The following is a 21231-nucleotide window of genomic DNA, read 5'->3' on the forward strand; positions in this document are numbered from 1 at the left end:
ATTGAAATATGATTTTGGTGTACTTTTTCATGGATGTTTGTAAAGTTCTTGGGTGTACCTGAGCCACTTGTTGACTCTTGTGAACTGCTCCTGGAACAGAGACACCACTTAAGATTCATCCCTCTGTCCCAAAAACTTCTATTTGATTTGTTTCTTAAATCATGTTCATTATCCTGTTCAACAGGGTTCCTGTTGAATACCAAACAAAGTCCGTTCCTTTGTCCCACTCGTGGGGTCTTCATGGCAGCGTGTACTGGTTGTCACTTTGTTAGATGGTGCTGTTGTAATGCCTCTTGTAATTGTAAACTGTATGTTCAAGAGTATTACTGATGTACACCTAGACTGCTAACATATGTACTTGAAAGATTTTAGACATAACTTGGGGGCCTCAATCTGATTGGATCACAATCAGTTGTGTGAAGAGCTTGGTTAGCTTCTCAACAGTGCTTGGCAGAAATTATTCTTGAGGGATGTATCAATCTCTATAATAGTACAGATATTTAAAATATTTTTCCAACGGATAAGGACTTTGCTAACTGGGTCAGCATTAGCACTAACCCTCATTGCCCTGCCCAATATGATGTTGAGCTGCCTCTGAATCATTATCGTCCTGGTAGAGGTGAGTTTAGGGGCACTTGCATTGCTGTTCAGAAGAGAGTTTCAGGATTTCAACGTGGTGACGTAGATTCAAGTCAAGATAGTGTGTGGCCTGGAAGGAAACTTGCAGGTGATGGTATTCCCATGCATTTGCTGCGCTCATCCTTCTAGATGGTGGAGATTGTGGTTTTGGAAAGAGCTATCAAAAGAACCTTAGCAAGTTACTGCAGTGCATGCTATGGATGCTACACAGTGCTGCCATTGTGCATTAGTTGTGAAGGAGATGCATATTAAAGGTGCTGATAGTGTCGTATTGTCTTCTTATTTTTGGTCAAAGTCCCAGTTAACCAACATCCCACTAATGGTTTGCCAAAACAGGTACGGAATGAGGTATTGGTTTGATTGCACATTACAGTTTTCCCATAATCTGGCATGTGACATGTTTTAGAAAGCTGCACCATGCCTTTGTGAACTCCAGGCCAGTAAAAATGCCAACTAATGGATATTTGGGTTTTCTGAATGCCTCTATATAGCCGGCCATAGGAACTTCACAGGCTAGTGTTGATATCTTCTGATTTCTGAGTGGCACAACTTTCTGATGAATTGGAATCCATTCTTCATCCGTGGTAAGCCACTGCCTTTTGTTCTAACGTCTAACTATAAACACTTCACCATTCTTCACAGGTGTGCCTTAGACAATTCCTTTAAAAAATCGTAATCCAGCCCAGGATGCTGCTCAAACCCGTTTGTATTAAAGGGTCCATTTGGTATTAGGCTTTACTCTAGTGCACAGAAAACCTCTCCTCTTTCCTTTCAATTATTAGCCCGTTTTAAAATACTTGTCTAATTTTAAGTTATCCTGGAATAGCCCTCAGTTTTATGCTACAGTCGTGGTTAGAAAAGTGCAATGTCACTTTGCCAGTTCTTACCACTTCACTGGTCAAAGTCTAAATACTTTACCCAGTTACTGATATGGCCAATCACGCCTCATCTATATTAGGTCTAGAATTTTTTAAAAAATCATAAGCAAGACTTTAATAATTAACAAAAATATTGATTTATTGTAAAACAGACTTTATCTGATTCGCATCTATGTTAAAAAAACACACAGTTGCAAGGGTGACAGTATAAATATTTAGAACAGCTGGATCAGTGTTTCGGTTATTGCACTGGACCCTCAAAAGGATTTTCTCAGAAAAGCAGAGGATTAGCTGGGTAGCTTCTGTCTCTCTCCCAGCAGACTGAAACCCAGCTGAATTCCAAACAATATCCAAACCAAGGACTGACTCCTGACAGCGAGAAAGCTAAGCAATTCTAGTCAATACATCTAAGCTGTTAACTTAAGCCATGTGACCTCCAAGGAGCATCTTTCCAAAAATACACCCAATGCCCTTTAATGGCCCCCTTTTTAAGAAAAATTGCCGGTCCAAGTTTTTTTTTATTTTTTTAGATTAGATTAGATTAGATTAGATTACTTACAGTGTGGAAACAGGCCCTTCGGCCCAACAAGTCCACACCGACCCGCCGAAGCGCAACCCACCCATACCCCTACATCTACCCCTTTACCTAACACTACGGGCAATTTAGTATGGCCAATTCACCTGACCGGCACATCTTTGGAGTGTGGGAGGAAACCGGAACACCCGGAGGAAACCCACGCAGACACGGGGAGAATGTGCAAACTCCACACAGAGAGTCGCCTGAGGCGGGAATTGAACCCGGGTCTCTGGCGCTGTGAGGCAGCAGTGCTAACCACTGTGCCACCGTGCCGCCCACAGTGGTTCTTTTCAGTCTTTTCAAATGAACCACTGATCATAATCCATTAAACACAAATCCTCAAAGTAATGAAGTTCCTTCATCACTGCTGCTTGTTTTTGAGGGCAGGTTACCTCAGGTGGCGAGATGGCTTTAGTATGTTTGAATGAAGCTACCAGCACAGGTGCACTCCACATACATTGGTGGCACTTGCTCACAATATCCCATTTTGTGCAGTAGTCCTCCTTGAACCACATTATAATCAGTTTGTCTCTGTCTAATGGAGATGGAGGCACATGGTCTTTTGTGGACTATAGCAAATTACCTTTTTTTTCATCTGTAGCTGTATTTCCCAGTTGCTATGTTAGGATTTCTGTGTCTCTGGGTCAACAGTCCAGGCTTTTGGATTTTAGTTGAGTAACCTAGTTCACCTTTTCTTCCCCAGTTCGGGTAATCTTTTTTTTTGCTGGTTAATTTTTGTCAACACTCCCATGACACTTCCTCCAACCAAGGGCCAACTTCCTCATTTTGGGCCACGAATTCTGGACAAAGAAGACACATTGAGTGTGCAGCAAGTATGGCAGCAAATGTCTCACTGAGGTTTGACTGTCCTCTACAAATAAAACATTCCACCTTTCTCTGTTGTATACTTTTGTTTTCTGATCAGGCAGTTCTTTGCCATAACATTAGGTAGCAAGAAACATTCAGCAACCGCGGTTTAGTACTTTTATGTGCAACCTGTCTTTAAAACTACTGCACTGATTTTATTAGCTCTAAAACATGTTTTAACATGTTAAACCATGTGACCGTTTGAATTCTGTTTAAATATGAAGCATTTTAGGCCCATTTTCCACTACTTTGGTCTTTAAGGTATTTCTGTGAGGCCCATTCTAGGTTCCTCTGGCATTAGTAATTTAAGGGTAGCCATTTAATGATGAAAGTTTGGTAACTGTTGGGTAATTTGGCAAAAAGCTGTCTGGTTAACAGAGGTTTGTTAGGATTACTTATAGTTGAATTTAGTGATTGCAGAGATACTTGACATTGTATCAGACACAAGTTTTATAGGTAAAAGGTTTTAGAGGTCTTGATTATAACCTGTCAGAGATGTGATACAATGTAGTGAAGTTCTTTGCGTGATGGCTGTTTACCTGAGCCTATTCTTTCTTTACTATATTCCTTCCATTTGAAGAAAACAAAACCTCTGCTTTAAATGATGCGTAACTGTACCTGATGAAGTGCCATTTTACAGCAGTGACCTGCAAGGTGATGGGTACAGTCAGCGACTCTTATCTGATCCTCCAGGTGGATTAAGTAAATATAAGTCCAAGACAGCTTAGTCATTGAGAATTTAAAATCACAGAGCATCTTGCAGAATTCATGACAAAATAAACAGTATCTAAAGGTGCAGATCAATTATAATTGTCAGTCAATTCCACTATTGTCTGCCTGGACTTTTAATTAGAAATTTGTATTGTTTTACAGATCTTTAAATCATCACAAAGACTTCAAAACATTTGGACCAGGCCACTCTACATTCCACTATTAGTTATTTCTTTAAGTTTTGCTTTTGGTTTTAAAGCAGTCTGTCAATTAGTGTGTGACCTCTGGGGTTGAAGATAATGTGATGAAACACCCTAAAAGATAATGTGGAATATCTTTCCATTAGTACATTTTTTTAAAAGGTACATGTGTGTGTATTTTTAAGAAAAATAAGAATTTTAGATCCAGTGTGCTTTTATGAATTCTGTAGGATGCAGTGCAAAGGTTCTTATTAAAAAAAAACCTAATCACGCAACACTAATGACTGAGGTGGTAGATATTCAATAGAAGTGTTATCAGTTTATGTTCTCATACAAAGTCTGCTGTCAAAACTGATGCGTTACCTTACACAAAGCTTAATATATACATTGAAATGAAAGACTTAACAATGTCTAAATGGATTATTTTTAATAAATCAGTATCCGAGTAGACTGTATTGAGTAGATGCAGTAAATTTAAAGATTCTATTTGAACAAAATGTGACTGTTTAGCCAAAGGATGGTGCAGATGTAAACATTGTTAATGTTATTTTTGGGGGGAGAAAGAATTTAAATTTAAAAAAAAAATAATTGTGTAAATTCAGCCTGAGTGCTACCTTATACCTATTGTGTGAAAAGCTAAGTGAACCTTACAGAATTGTGAAGAGCATATACTCCGATTAGCACTGGTGCTTTATATGTGGTGGTTACAAATGGCAGGGAGATTTTAACTAATGCTATTTTCAGTAAGAACTATTTTTCAGAGCCAAACTAAGTTTCCCATTATAAATGTGATAGTTTTTGGTCAGAGTTAACAATACAACCTTTCAACTGATGTTGGTACCTACATATTTGCCTTGTAAATAGCTTTATGAAAATGGACAAAATTAATGCTAATGTATGGCACGTCTATTTTTATTGAAGGCAATGTATTAAGTTTAAAAAGCCATAAAGTTTGGAGGAGTGAGATAAATAGAGATGTGTTAGCTCCAAATTGGGAGAAGTTGCTAATCTGCCATGTTTGAAAAGGATTTGAATAGCCTCTTGTGTTTTCATTCTGGTCAAGGATCTTGTATAGCTGACTTGACAGTCAAAAGTTTACATGTGTATTAACTGACTTTAAGCTGTTAGTTCTCAACTTGTCAAAAGCCATGCTGACATAAAGGAATATTTTGCATTTGAATTTGATGTAATTTTATTCTATTGCATAAAGTGTAGGTGGAAACCTGTTTACTGTAACAATGACAATGTGACTTTGGATATGTCATTTGTCAGCAATAAAACTTCCACGAATTACCTATGTGAGTCTTTGTTTTTTTTCTGTGTAAATGCAGTGAATGCAGTCATGTTCATTGACTATTAAACAGAGGAATAGCTATTTTTGTATTTATAAAGAATATTTTCAATCAGTAAGATGTAAGCTCAGCCCCACCCCACTACAACTCTACACGTAAAAGAAAAAAATCTTGTAGAACCTAAACTGCTTACTCAAATTTATCATCTATGGTTTTGTGGTGTTTGATGCTTTCACTTCATATTTTACTTCAGGAGGAACCATCACATTGAATAAGTAAATGGTATATATCAAAATTAAATTGAAAAAAAGTAACAGGAGTGCTTTCACATGATCTGAAACAAAAACAAATTGCTGGGAGAATCTCAGCAGCTCTGACTGCATCTGTGGAACGAAAGCAGAGTTAACGTTTCAAGTCGAGTGACCCTCCTTCAGAACTGGTACAGCTGGGGAAAGGTGGTATTTATGCTGATGAGTTGAGGGGAGGTGTCTGTGTCTGTGTGTGTGTGTGTCTGTGTGTGTGTGTGTCTGTGTGTGTGTGTGTCTGTGTAGATGGTGGTTTATTGGCAGGGAAAAGGAATAACCGAAGAGGTGGAGATGGAGCCCACGGGGAGAAATCAACTTAGTCAGGCAAAAGGGTTGTTGATTTTTAAGCCAGGGAAGGTGAAAAGCTGATAATAGGGACAACGAGTAGGTGAAAATGTGTTGGCTGTGCTGAAAATATCCCCCCTCATGATGTGGTTTGGGGTAGGGGAAGGGCATAGACGGAGGTATTCAGCTTCTAAAATGATTACACTCAATAATGAGTCCTGAGGCTGCAGAGTTCCCAAGTGAGATGCTGTTCTAGCTTGTGCTGAGCTTTGCTGGAGTACTGCAGCAAGCCAAATGCTGCCAGACCTGCTGAGTTTCTCCAGAAATCTGTTTTTATTTCAGGTTTCCAGCATCCACAGTTTTGCTTTATTTTAGGTTTTTGAATAGGTAAGGTTTAGTGGGATATGGGCCAAATGGTGGCAAATAGAGCTAGATTAATTTGGAATATCTGGTCAGCATGGATGGGTTGGACTGAAGGGTCTGTTTCTGTGCTGTACATCTCTATGACTCGAATGATGTCACATGATGTTTGCTGATCAGTCCTGATGATTATACACATTTCACCAAGTCTATTGCTCTATCAGGTTTAAAATAAAACACTCGTTGAGCTGACCAGCTTTTAACTGTTTGTGTAACTAAATGCTTTCTATTTCCTAATCTTTGTAACCATGAAGCTTTCAGTTCAAGCATTACCAGTGTTGTGCTCAGCAACTGGAATCATCCTCCTTCCACCTCTACATCACTGCTACTGTTTTGCTTGCAGAGGGAAATGAATGGAATCTGCCATATATTTATACTCCATATTCCAGAGTAAATTGCCCTTGTCTGTATGCTAACTATATTTTAGAATGTTATCAGAAGTCATAGTTGTGTGAGAGGTGCCAGTGTTCTTTTTTTTAAAAAAAAGCTAATTTGCTTTAAAACCTCAATATAATTAGTTGCACTTCACTCCTTACCCTAAATATATGGTTATGACTTGTCTGTCAAATGTCAGTATCTTTTGGGCCTAAAATTCCAATTTTTTGCATTTCAAAAACATACAATAGCGAGTTTTGAAAAGATTTGTAGCTCAAGTTGTGGTTCTGATGTAGGTTTGCTTGCTGAGCTGGAAGGTTCATTTTCAGACATTTCATTACCATACTAGGTGCCATCTTCAGTGAGCTTCGGAATGAAGCACTGGTGGTGTAGCCCGCTTTCTATTTTTGTTTCCTTGGGTTGATGATGTCATTTCCTGTGTTGACATCATTTTCTATCATGACTCAACTAGTATCCTTCCATACGGATGAGGAAGGACGCCACGTCGGGGACAACACATCCATCCTCGGACAAGCCAAACAGAGAGATGCACAAGAGTTCCTAGAAGCGTGGCATTCCAACCGGAACACACTCAACAAGCACATTGACTTGGATCCCATTTACACCACCTGAGAAAAAGAATAGGAAATGACATCACAGGAAATGACATCACCAATCTAAGGAAACTCAAAAATATAAATAGAAAGTGGGCTACACCACCAATGCTTCATTCAGAGGCTCACTGAAGATGTTCCCTAGTATGGTGAAGAAACGTCTGAAAATGAACTGTCCAGTTCAGCGAGCAAACCTACATCCAGAACATTATACAATAATCTGCATGAGCACTAAACTGTTGAATTTCCTTAACCAACAAAATTTATTGTAATCTTCCAGACAAAACATCTGACTCTGAATTAAAGAAGGAAAAGCAAGGTAAGCGCCATCTTGTGTTTAACTGCTTATGGTAACAATCATTTAGCAACAATTGTTTAGGACATTGCAAATATACATTTCAGATATCATGAAGGTGCCAGAGTTGGGTCTTTATATTGTGTTGTTTCAATTTGATTTGATCTAGTTGAGTGAGGCAGTTCAGTACTACTTGACTGGTAAAGATCAAATATTGGCGCATCAAGTAGAAAGCTCTACTCAGAATTAACTCTGGATTGACCAGGTTGCACTGAAATGTGTTGACTGCTCATAGTATCTTTGTCATCATAGAGCTACTTGCTCAAATGCAGGAAAACTTGGGCCGAAATAGGTTTGTCCCTGTCTCAGTTTCTGTGGATACATGTAACATTAAGTGGACTGCCTTAATCTAAACAGGAAAATTTGTATTTCCTAATTGCCATTTTCACAATACTTGTGAGATTTAAAACAGATGTAGGTTATAAGTTGTTGATACAATCTATGTCTCCTTTTGCAAGCAAGATTTGTGGTGAATAACTTAATTGAAATGGGAGTTTAGTCAGTGATGGATGATCTGAAGTGGAGAGCATTTCACACTAGATGGCACTGCAAATTAATAAATAACTGATGCCTGTTTTATGGCTGATGTGTACAATTGCGTGGTGAGTGTAAGGAAAATTGTGGAACTATTGAATGGGCTGCTTCTGACCCTTTGAATGCCTACAACAATAAGCTCAATTTTGGGACTTCAGCCAAATGTGTGGCATTTATACTTAGATGACCAGAAATATTGCAGAGTTCAATCAGCAATATCAAGCACAGCTCCTCAACTCTGACCCAAGCCAACTGTTTTTCAATGACCCCTCACCAAATCTATTCCAACCACTAAACCACTTCACACCTTGACCCACTGCTTCCCCCCCCCCCCCCCCCCTCACCCACATCGAACATACACCTAAATTTAATGCATTTGTAAAAATGCCAATAGATTGTTGTGTGGAAATACTTTTGAGTGGCTTTTTGCATTTTGTATTAAGTATTATGAGAAATTATTTATACCTTTTTAGAAGGAAAACCAGTCACAGTAAAACGTGTGTCAGTTCCATCGGAACAGAAACATTTTTTAGTGGCTGACTACAGTGTATTTTGCCTTAGTTCTCCCCCATTTTTCCTCAATGTTTGCAGGTTGACCACCCTAATTTTACAATGTATGGAATGAGCTGCCAGAGGAAGTTGTGGAGGCTGGGATAATTGCAACATTTAAGAGGCAGCTGGATGGGTATATGAGTAGGAAAGGTTTGGAGGGATATGGGCCAGGTGCTGGCAGGTGGGACTAGATTGGGTTGAGATACCTGGTCGGCATGGATGGGTTGGACCGAACAGTCTGTTTCCATGCTGTACATCTCTATGACTCTAATACTTAAAAGGCACCTAAAAGGGTATATGAATAGGGAAGATTTAGAGGGATAAGGGCCAAATGCTGGCAAATGGGACTACTTCAGGTTGGGTTGTCTAGTCAGCACTGATGATTTGGATCATGCTGTAATGTTTCCATGCTGTAAGACACGGTCCTCCTCCAACATCTCTCTCTTATTATGAACTAGTGGCACTGTCATATCTTCTTGCTGCTATTGACTTTCCAATCATGGTGCAAACAACTTTCCAGTGGCTGTTTGTCCCACCTTGCAGTGTCGCGATGATGCACCATTGGTTTTTTGTTCCTCTCTAGCATCTACATGCTCTGCCTTTAACGTCTGGAGCTCACAACTGTACAATTTACATCTGTCTCATTTGTCTCCATTCTTCCACTTTCTTTGTGTTGTCAGACTGCTTATCCCAGCATCCAATTTTAAAAGAGCACAAATGATCTCCGTTTAACTTCAGAAGAACTGGAGCAATCCTCCTTTTTTTTTAAAATTCTGTCGCAATCTCCACAATCTTCAATGCTACTTTCTTCTCTGTCCCCAGTCATTGCTTCAGGTTAAAACAAATCTACGTCCTGTGCAGTGAGCTTCTGGCTTTTATCATCTCCATTACAAATGACTGCTCTCATCTCCTGGAACATCTTTCTTCTTAATCACTTCTTCAGCTCATTAGTTACTGAAATGCTTATCCTAACATAATTGCTTTGCTGCCCTCCTGGATGCTTTCCAATCTTTTACCTTTATTTTCAGTTCAGCTATCTGTTTAGAGTTTGGTTTGCGTCACATCCAATGTAGAGTTCAGTTCTGAGTATTTCAAGTCATCGCTAGGTTGGCACCCAGGTTTCTAGACCCTTGGGTTTAGAATTCTCACCTTATGTAGAAATATCTGAAGACCTTTACTCCTCAAATCCATTTCTCTTGCTCTTTATTTGATTTTTCTCTCTCTCCTGCAGCTCGTAATTTTCCTCCTTTTTTATTATTAATTCATGTGATGTGGGTGTTCCTGGTTGAACATTTATTGCCCACCCCAATTGTCCAGAGGACAGTCAAAGGTCAACCACTTTGCTGATTAGACCTTTATAGACCAGATCAGGTAAGGTTAGCAAATCTTCTCTAAAGGATATTTGTATTGGGTCTTTCCAGTGGTTACATGTCTTCGAATTCCAGGCAGTATTGAATTCAGATTTCATCCATCACACTGGGATTCCAGTCATGTCCCCAGAACATTTGCCTGGGGTTTTGGATTGCTAGTCCAGTGATATTACCACTGTCCCACTGCCTCTCCCCCTCTTATACCAGCCTTGTGCGTAATCCCTACTTTCTCTTTATTACATCATTGACTGCTATTTGTTCATTCGTTTATGGCCTGTACTCTGGAATTTCTTCCTAAACCCAATACACTGTTCCATTCCTCCTTTATCATCAAGATTTCAGTCAAACCTCAATCCACCTCTTTTTAACACAGACTCTGTTGTGCCCTGTAGTTAATTTATTATTAAATCTTGTTTATAAATGCTTCCTGGATGAGTGGTGTCAACAATTTGCAAATACTTGGATATCTGAAGCATATCTACTTGCTGCTCACGTGAGCACTTTTTTATTTGAAATGTAAGTTTACAAGTGTATGCCCTGTGTAACATAGTGGCCAGATTAAAGAGTTTTGAGCAATATAAGCATAAGGCAAGATTGCTAAATACTGCTAAATATGGAAGACTACACAGTTGTGTAGTTGTCTGTCCTCCTTTTTGTGTAAATTTTGAAGGCTGTGTGACTGTAAGATCTTTTTACAGTTTGAAAAAAGCAAAGTGGTCTTAATGATTGCTACAGTGGGTGTTATTACAGAGGAACCTCGATTATCCGAATGTGACAGGTGGGGAGTATTTCATTTGGTTAATCGAATGACGGATAACACAGTTTAGCCAAGCATAAGGACCTTGCAATCTTGCCGGATAATCGAGGTTCCTCTACTTGCAATACTGAACACCACTGAAGTGAAATAAATAAAGCTGTATTGCTGCCCTGTGTACCTTTGCCACAGAATAGGGGGCTTTCACCAGCATCTGCAAGAATTCAACCTGTCTAAACATGCTGAGATTTTGTTTTACCTCTCATCATTGTTCCATTTTGAAGTCGGTCTTGCTGCAAATCCCTTGCGTGATGCTGCTAAGTTGCCTCCAATCCTTTAGTGTCAAAGTTTCCAGTGATATTTTTCAACGCTCTGTAGCAGATTTCCCTGCTAAATTTGGTGCACTGATCACAGCAGTAAACATGGAAATCTGGGGCTTTTGTCAGGTTGAAGAATTAGATTTTGCAGGAGAGAAGATGAAACCAGTTCAAGAGGATAATAGACAATAGACAATAGGCAATAGATGCAGGAGTAGGCCATTCTGCCCTTCGAGCCTGCACCGCCATTCAATATGATCATGGCTGATCATTCCTAATCAGTATCCTGTTCCAGCCTTATCTCCATACCCCTTGACTCCACACAGGATGAATGATGAACTCCTGATCGCCCACACCTCCCCCCTCACCTCTGTCCAAGGCCCCAAAGCAGCCGTCCACATCCATCAAAGTTTCACCTGCACATCCACCAATGTCATTTATTGTATCTGTTGCTCCCGATGCAGTCTGCTCTACATTGGGGAGACTGGATGCCTTCTCGCAGAACACTTTTGGGAACATCTCCGGGACACCCGCACCAATCACCCCCACCGCCCCATGGCCCAACATTTAAATTCCCCCCTCCCACTCTGCCAAGGACATGCAGGTCCTGGGCCGCCTCCATCGGAACTTTCTCACCACCTGACGCCTGGAGGAAGAACACCTCATCTTCCGCCTCGGAACACTTCACCCCCAGGGCATCAATGTGGACTTCACCAGTTTCCTCATTTCCCCTCCCCCCACCTTACCCCAGTTCCAACCTTCCAGCTCAGCACTGTCCCCATGACCTGTCCTACCTGAGCTGAAAATGTGTTGCTGGAAAAGCGCAGCAGGTCAGGCAGCATCCAAGGAGCAGGAGAATTGACGTTTCGGGCGTGAGCCCTTCGTCAGGAATCATTCCTGAAAAAGGGCTCACGCCCGAAATGTCGATTCTCCTGCTCCTTGGATGCTGTCTGACCTGCTACACTTTTCCAGCAACGCATTTTCAGCTCTGATCTCCAGCATCTGCAGTCCTCACTTTCACCTGTCCTACCTGCCAATCTCCCTTCCCACCTATCCGCTCCACCCTCCTCTCTGACCTCTCACCTCCATCCCCACCCCCATTCACCTATTGTACTCTTTGCAACCTTCTCCCCACTCCCCCATTTATCTCTCCACCCTGGAGGCTCCCTGCTCTCATTCCTGATGAAGGGCTTTTGCCCGAAACGTCGATTTTCCTGCTCCTCAGATGCTGCCTGACTTGCTGTGCTCTTCCAGCGCCATTCTAATCTAGACACCTATATTCAATAACCTGAGGTTTTGCATTATGTTGTCTTAATACTGAAATGGCTGATGAATTGCAAAGCAAATTTTCATACAGTCTACATTCTTGTGTGAGAGCTTAGATAATAACAAGTCATTTGACTGCAGTTATTTGATTGCCTACCAACTTGTGTATGCACCACGTATTCTCTTCCTTTAAAACACAAATGGCTGACTACAGTTTCAAGTAAGAAGCCTGATTTCACTTTTTTCTTTCCCTCCCTTAGTGTCCCAGCTGCAATTAACAAATTCAAACCTTCCCAAATAAGAACCTTAATATTCAAAATGCTTCAGTTCAACATCAGTGTTTCACCCACAGCGCAATCTCAATTTCTTTTTGGATTTCTATTTTTCATTATCTAAGTTTTGTCTGTACAGGTTTTCCTGATGAAATGCTTTAGCAGTTAAATGATGCAGCAATTGTACTTCATATTTTTATGATTTGGAGGTAACAGTGTTGGACTGGGGTATACAAAGTTTAAATAAAATCACACAACACTAGGTTATAGTCCAATAGGTTTATTTGGAAGTACTAGCTTTCGGAGTGCTGCTCCTTCAGGTGGTTGTGGAGTAAAAGATCCTAAGACATAGAATTTATAGCAAAAATTTGCAGTGTGATTCAACTGAAATGATGTATTGAAAAAGACCTGGATTGTTTGTCAAGTCTCTCACCTTTTAGAATGACTATGTTGGCTTCAGTTCGTTCTTATGCAAATCCCAGAACTTTTTCTGCAATTTACATATGAGAGAACTGAAACCAACATGATCATTCTAAAAGATGAGAGACTTGACAAACAATCCAGGTCTTTTTCAATACAGAGGAACCTCAATTATCCAAAGGAGAAGGGCAGACACTTTTTCGTTTGGATAATTGATTAATTGATTCAATGCCTCTCCTCTGAGGCTTGGAAGTTTCTGAAGCTTCCTTTTTCCTTGCTCTGCCTGCCTTGCCCCCCCCCTCTGTCTCAGGGTTTGTTTCTGAGCAGACACATACTTGTGTGTAAGGGACCAACAGCATTGCTGAAGCCTCTCCCAAATCAATGGCATTGACACAGTGAGCGTTTGCTATGTCTGCTCCCTGTTCAGGAGACTGGGCAGCAGCACACTGCATATGATCCCCAAAGCCTCCCCCCTCCCCTGACATTCTCACCTGGCTTCTCCCTCCCGCTGTGGGACTGGAGTCTGAGTGGCCCTCCACCCCCACCCCTGCTATGGGAATGAGGTCCAAGTGGTTTGTCCACCCCCTTGCCACTGTTAGCACAGGGTCTGAGCACCATCCCCTTTCTCACTGTGGTGTGAGTAACTCCCACCCCCCAAACTATGGGTGCATAGCCTGGGTACCCCCACGGTCAGTGTGAGCTTCCCATTAGGATGGTCTCGATCTACATTTGTGTTGAGTTGATTGATCTTAACTGGGTCAGTAGTAGGATGATTAGTATTCATCTGAGTACTGGACTAGATGGGGAAAAGAACACTATCCTTCCCACTCTATCCTTCTAGAATCTTGGGTTAAGGTTCCTGGGTAATTTGGCAGCTATATTATTAATAGTGCACTGTCTAGATTCATACAAGAATTTAGATTTGGGAAGGTACCAGGGTGCATTTCATTGTGCCATACCCCTCTGCCTCTGTTAATCCTGCCTGTCTGCTAACACGAGTTGATAGATGATATATATCACACCTTGGAAAAGCGGGCACTCATTTTAAAGCAAGATACCTTGGGAAGTGATGACACTGTGGTAAGGCTGTATTGATTGCGCTGATTGATTTTCTCTCAGCTCTGCCATCCCACAATCATGTTTCTTGGAAACACTAGGATTTTGCTGCAGTGACAAAGAAATGGTGAGAAATGTCTAGGTGTATCTTATAGTTAATGGTGTTGTAATGACTGATTTTGTTGTGTTTTTCTGATGATCAATGTCATAGGGTTAGGAGCTTTTACAAATTGTTAGTGAATTGCTAGCAACTTCAATGCAAGAGAGTTAAATTAAAATCAGTTGATTTAATTGTCAGTCCAGGGTATCCAGTTAAGTCAGTTACTTATACTGTCCGGTGATGAGCAAAGTGTAGATATTTTTAAGCAACCTGCTCAGAGATGTATTGGAGCAGGTAGGATTTCAACCAGACTTCTTGGCTCAGAGGTCAAAATATTACCACTGTGCCACAAGTGCTTCTTATGGTAGGGATGTGTGGTTAATCTTCAGTAGCATTGATTTTTTGTTTAAAACACTATGGAACGTGTTAACTGCCTTTCATTTAAATAATACCCAGCAATTAAGTACTGGGGGTCCCAGATTTACAGATCTCCGACTTCCTGACACCATTCCACTCGGGTGTAATTTTACATATCTGACATAAGAACGTTTCCTGTATTTGGGAACGGCTGCTTTATAACATCCTGAATTGTGTTCTGGCCCACGTACAAATTAACTTTCAAATGGACTCAGGGACGGACCCCTTTCACAACTGAAAACTGCCGTCATTGAAAATAACATGTTCCCCAAATACTGAGGAACTGTCCACGAGCAGGATAACTGAAGGAGGCAGAGGTCATTGGCAAATTGCTGCCATCTGAAGATACAGGGAAATTTAATAGCAAAGTAACATTTACTTTTCCTTACAATCTACAGTAACAAGGGTAGGATAGGCATAGACATAAGCTGAGACTTGATTGTGATTTGTTGTTGTGGAGAGCAAAGGGTTGTCTCCATAGTTTGACTTAGAAATTAATTGCTGTTAAAAATCTATTTTTGATGGGAAAGGTATTAAAACCATAATGTTTTGAAAACAAGACTACAACATCAAGAAAAATATGTGCAAGTTGGGAGTTAACTCATGAAATGGATGAATAAGGAAATTTAAAATCAAGAAGCAAAGAGGTTCTTCTGCAGCTGTACAGGGCCCTGGTGAGACCACACCTGGAGTACTGTGTGCAGTTCTGGTCTCCAAATTTGAGGAAAGACATCCTGGCTATTGAGGGAGTGCAGTGTAGGTTCACAAGGTCAATTCCTGGAATGGCGGGATTACCTTACACTGAAAGACTGGAGCGACTGGGCTTGTATAACCTTGAGTTTAGAAGACTGAGAGGGGATCTGATTGAGACATATAAGATTATTAAAGAATTGGACACTCTGGAGGGAGGAAACATGTTTCCGCTGATGGGTGAGGGCCGAACCAGAGGACACAGCTTAAAAATACGGGTAGACCATTTAGGACAGAGAGGAGGAGAAACTTCTTCACCCAGAGAGTGGTGGCTGTGTGGAATGCTCTGCCCCAGAGGGCAGTAGGGGCCCAGTCTCTGATTTCATTTAAGAAAGCGTTGGATAGAGCTCTCAAGGATAGTGGAATCAAGGATTATGGAGATAAGACAGAAACACGATACTGATTGAAGATGATCAGCCATGATCATATTGAATGGTGGTGCAGGCTCGAAGGGCAGAATGGCCTACTCCTGCACCTATTGTCTATTGTCTATCTATTGTCTAAGAAGGAAACATAACGTACAAGTGTTAGAGTGGAAAAAATTGGCATATCCATGGATCTATAAACTCACCTGTAAGAGCATAGGATGTGAAAAAAGACCTACAGCAAGGCATAAGAAGCGAACTTCAGTCCTAAAACATGTCTTAAATACCACATCTGGAATAGGAGAAAATGTAGAGTACTGTGAAATAAAGGGAAATAGTCACAACGTTATTTTTCCAGAAATATTGAAAACAAAGCACACTGTATAGATACATTCACTTAGTATATCAAATGCTATTGAAAACTTCCAGGTCCATGTGGTAGAGGGCAGATATGCTAAATTTCATAAATCCATAGTAAGTCTTTACAATGTTTTGCTTAGTTTGTCATGTGAAAGATAACTGACTTGCGCAGTCACGAGTGAAGTATATTCTGCATAACATGCTTCTGTTTTTCAATAAGGTGAGAGAATGGTAATAATTATTTTAATGGACCTCCTTATAGACTCAGTGTAGAAACAGGCCCTTCAGCCCATCATGTCAATGACAAGCAATGAACACCAAACTGCACTTATCCCATTTAGCTGCACTTGGTCTTTGCCAGCTGTGTCCTGGCATTTTAAGTACCCAAGCAGATGTTGCTTTAAAGTTGCAAGAACACCTGCCTCCTCCACCCTCGGGCAGCACATTCCATGTTTCCATCTCCCTTGGAAATGAGAAGAATGAGAGGTGTCCCTATTGAACTGTACAAGAGTTGTAGGATAGATGTGGAGAGGTGGTTACCCCTTGAGCTAGAGAACCTCAATGAGGAGTCACCCATTTGGACTGTGATATGGAGGGATTTCTTCTCCCAGAGAGGAGTGAATCTGTGGAATACTCTACTGCAAGGAGTTTTGGGGGCTGGGTTGTGAAGAATATTCAAAGCTCAGATAGATGGATATTTAACTGAGGGAAACAAGGAGTACAGGGCAAAGAGAGAAAAATGGACTTCAGGGCTATCAGTTCAGCCATAACACCGTTGACTGCCAGAGAAGACACGATGGGCTAAATGGCCTACTTCTGTTTGTGTCTACTGTACAACTGTTGCATTGATCTTTTACACATCTCCATGCTGAACTGCACATGCAGCCGATTCTTGAAATTACTTGTCAAGCTTCAGAAATTGGCATCATGTCCAAACCTGGAGTAGTTTTCTGTAATTTATTTTCTCCAAATGGCTGTGTAAAGAGTAACTACCACATGACTGACTTAAACTGATGAACTCTTTCTAACCTTCAAAGATCCACTTATTGCTCCTCTGTTATCTCCATACCATGCATGGATTCGGATCTTAGGTTCCACTAATATTGTTTTCCTGCATGTAGCCTGATTCTCCGGGCAGTTCATTGCTTTTGTAGGTAATGACTGTATGCATGGCGGATTCTTCAGCGTTGAAACTATTTACATATATTAGTCCAACTTTCTCGAGCGTATTATCGCTTTTTGAACTACAAGCTATTGTGGCATTGTCAATCTGTTGCTTTTATGCTATGTCATTGAATCAGAGACATGTACAGCTCGGTCCAATTCATCCATGCCAACCAAGTATCCTAATCTAATCCAGTCCCATTTGCCTGCACTTGGCCTATATCTCTCTCAAACCCTTCTTATTCATATAACGTTCCAGATGCCTTTTAAATGCTGTAATTGTACCAGCCCCTACCACTTCCTCTGGCAGTTCATTCCATACACGCACTATCTATGCATGAAAAGTTTGAACCTTATATCCCTTTTATACCTTTTGCCCTTTTATACCTTTCCTGTCTCACCCTAATCTAATGCCCTCTAGTTCTGGATTCCCCCACCCAAGGGAAAAGACCTTGTCTATTTATCCTATCCATGCCCCTCACTATTTTATAAACCTCTATAAGGTCACCTCTCAGCCTGTGACGCTGCAGAGAAAACAGCCCCAACCTGTTCAGCTTCTCCCTACAGATCAAACCCTCCAACCATGGCAACATTTTTGTAAATCTTTTCTGAACCTTTTCAAGTTTCACAACATCCTTCGGATAAGATGGAGACCACAATTGCATGCAAAATTCCAAAAATGGCCTAACCAATGTCCTGTACAGCTGTAACATAACCTCCCAACTCCTATACTTAGACCTGTTAAGGAAAGTATACCAAATGCTGCCTTCACTATCCTATCTATCTGCGACTCTACTTTCAAGGAGCTATGAACCTGCACTCCAAGGTCTCTTTGTTCAGCAACACTCCCTAGGACCTTACCATTAAATGTATAAGTCCTGCTAAGATTTGCCTTTCCCAAAATGCAGCACCTCACATTTATCTAAATTAAACTCCATCTGCCCATCTGTCAAGATTCCATCATAATCTGAGGTAACCACCTTCGCTGTCCCACTACACCTCAAATTTTGGTGTCATCTACAAACTTACTAACTGTACTTATGCTCACAGGGAAAATAGCCCCAGCCTATTCAACCTCTCTCTATAGCTCAAATCCTCCAACCCTGGAAACATCCTTGTAAATCTCCCAACTCCCGTACTCAATACTCTGACTAATGAAGGAAAGCCTACTAAACGCCTATCTACCTGTGACTCCCTAGGACCTTGCAATTAAGTGTATGCATTCTGATACGATTTGCTTTCCTAAAATGCAACACCTTGCATTTATCTAAATTAAACTCCACCGGCCACTTCTCAGCCCATTGGCCCATTTGGTCAAGATCCTGTTGTAATCTGAGGTAACCCTCTTCGCTGTCCACTAGAATTCCAATTTTGGTGTCATCTGCAAACTTACTTCCTATACCTCTTATGCTCGCATCCAAATCATTTATATAAATGACGAAAAGTAGTGGACCCAGCACCAATCCTTGTGGCACTCCAGTGGTCACAGGCCTCCAGTCTGAAAAACAACCCTCCACCACCAACCTCTGTCTTCTACCTTTGAGCCAGTTCTGTATCCAATTGGCTCGTTCTCCCTGTATTCCATGAGATCTAACCTTGCTAATCAGTCTCCCATGGGGAACCTTTTCGAACGCCTTACTGAAGTCCATATAGACTGCTTTTCAGAGTCATTGTCACACAACAGAGAAACCGGCCTTTCGACCCAAATCGTCCATGACAACCAGGTTTCCTAAACTGAACTAGTTCCAATTTCCTGCATTTGGCCCATATCCCTCGACACCTTTTTCAATCTGCGTTCCTGTGTTTTAAACGTTGTAATTGTACTTACCTCCACTGCTTTCTTGGGCAGCTCGTTCCATATACATTGTTTCTCAGGTGCCTTTTTAAATCTTTCCCCTTTGACCTTTAAATCTATGCCCTCTAGTTTTGAATTCACCTTCCCTGAGAAAAAGACCTTGGCTATTCACCCCATCCTTTCCCCTCATGATGTTATAAACCTTTATAAGGTCACTCCTCAACATCCTGTACTCCAGTGAAAATAGACCCAGCCTCTCCTTATAGTCTCAGTAACATCCTTATAAATCTTGCTACACCCTGTCCAGGTTAATACCATCCTTCTCGCAGAGTGGCCAAAATTCTGCACAATGTTCCAAATGTGGCCTTACCAATATCTTGAACAGCAATAACATGATGTCCCAACTCCTTTACTCAGTGGTCCGACTGGTGAAGCTAAACACCATTTTTTACTATCCTGCCTACCTGTAACACCACTTTCAAGGAACTATGTACCTGCACCCCAGATCACACGGAGGGCCTTACATTAACTGTGTAGGTCCTGTCCTGGTTTGTCTTACCAAAATGGAATATCTGACGTTTATCTTAATTAAGCTCCATCTGTCACTACTTGGCCCACTGGCCCAGTTGATAAAGATCCTGTTGTACTCTCAGATAACCATCCTTGTTGTCCACCCAACCACCAATTTTGGTCGTCTGCAAATTTATTAGCCATTACTTCTCATATATTCTCATCCAAGTCGTTTGTATAAATGACAAACAACAATGGACCAGCCACTGATCCTTGTGGCACAATGCTAGTCACAAGCCTCCAGTCTGAACAGCAATCCTTTACCGCTACTCTGTCTCTTACCTTCAAACCAATTTTGTATCCAATTGGCTAGCTGTCCCTGGATGCCATATGATCTAACCTTATTGGCTAGTCTGCCATGTGTAACCTTGTCAAAGGCCTTGCTGAAGTCCATGTAGACAATGTCTGCTGGTCTGCCTTCATCTATCATCTTGGAGAAAATGTAGAGGCATGGAATTGAGGGTGATTTAGCAGTTTGGATTAGAAACTGGCTTTCTGAAAGAAGGCAGCAAGTGGTGGTTGATGGAAAATATTCAGCCTGGAGTCCGGTTACTAGTGGTGTGCCACAAGGATCTGTTTTGGGACCATTACTGTTTGTCATTTTTATAAATGACTTAGACGCAGGAATAGGTGGATGGATTAGTAAATTTGCAGATGACACTAAAGTCGGTGGAGTAGTGGACAGTTTGGAACAATGTCACAGGTTGCAGGGGGATTTGGATAAACTGCAGAATTGGGCTGAGAGATGGCAAATGGAGTTCAAGGCAGCTAAATGTGAGGTAATGCACTTTAGGAAGAATAACAGGAAGGCAGAGTACTGGGTCAATGGAAAGATTCTTGGTAGTGTGGATGTGCAGAGGGATCTTGGAGTCCATGTACATAGATCCCGGAAAGTTGCCACCCAGGTGGATAGTGCTGTTAAGAAGGCATATGGTGTGTTAGGTTTTATTAGTAGAGGGATTGAGTTCTGGATCTGCAATATCATGCTGCAACTATGCAAAACACTAGTGCGGCCTCACTTCTGGTCGCCATATTTCGGGAAGGATGTGGAAGCATTGGAAAAGGTGCAGAGGAGATTTACCAGGATGTTGCCTCGTCTTGAGGGAAGGTCTTGTGAGGAAAGGCTGAGAGACTTAGGTCTGTTCTCATTGAAAAGAAGAAGGCTAAGAGGGGGATTTGATAGAGACATACAAGATGATCAGAGGATTACATAAGGTAGACAGTGAAAGTCTTTTTCCTAGGATGATGACCTCAGTTTGTGCGAGGGGACGTAACTACAAATTGAGGTTTGATAGATTTAAGGCAGACTTCAGAGGCAGGCTCTTTACTCAGAGTGGTAAGGGCGTGGAATGTCCTACCTGCCAATGTAATCAACTCAGCTACATTAGGGAGATTTAAATAATCCTTGGATAAGCACATGGATGACGATGGGATAGTGTAGGGGGATGAGCTGAGGATAGTTCACAGGTCGGCGCAACATCGAGGGCCAAAGGGTCTGTTCTGCGCTGTATTGTTCTGTGTTCTATGTTACCTCTTCAAAAAAAACTCGATCAAGTTTGAGAGAGACTATTTCCTACATACAAAGTCATGCTGATTATCCCTAATTGGTCCTTGCCTTTCCAAATGCACATAGATCCTGTCTCTCAGAATC

The 21231-nt window shown here is 41.2% G+C and overlaps 1 protein-coding gene across 16 annotated transcripts in view; it reads left to right on the forward strand.

Moving 5' to 3' along the window:
• Positions 1–21231, forward strand: part of unm_hu7910 (un-named hu7910) — a 230793-nt gene that overhangs the window by 144218 nt on the left and 65344 nt on the right. For all 16 annotated transcript variants that reach the window (XM_072571569.1, XM_072571572.1, XM_072571573.1 and 13 more), the window contains one exon: positions 7444–7482. In XM_072571569.1, coding sequence (XP_072427670.1) covers positions 7444–7482 — 39 coding nt within the window. The remainder of the gene's footprint in view (positions 1–7443; positions 7483–21231) is intronic.

Source organism: Chiloscyllium punctatum, chromosome 5 (genome assembly GCF_047496795.1).
Source record: "Chiloscyllium punctatum isolate Juve2018m chromosome 5, sChiPun1.3, whole genome shotgun sequence".
Taxonomy (NCBI): Eukaryota; Metazoa; Chordata; class Chondrichthyes; order Orectolobiformes; family Hemiscylliidae; genus Chiloscyllium; species Chiloscyllium punctatum.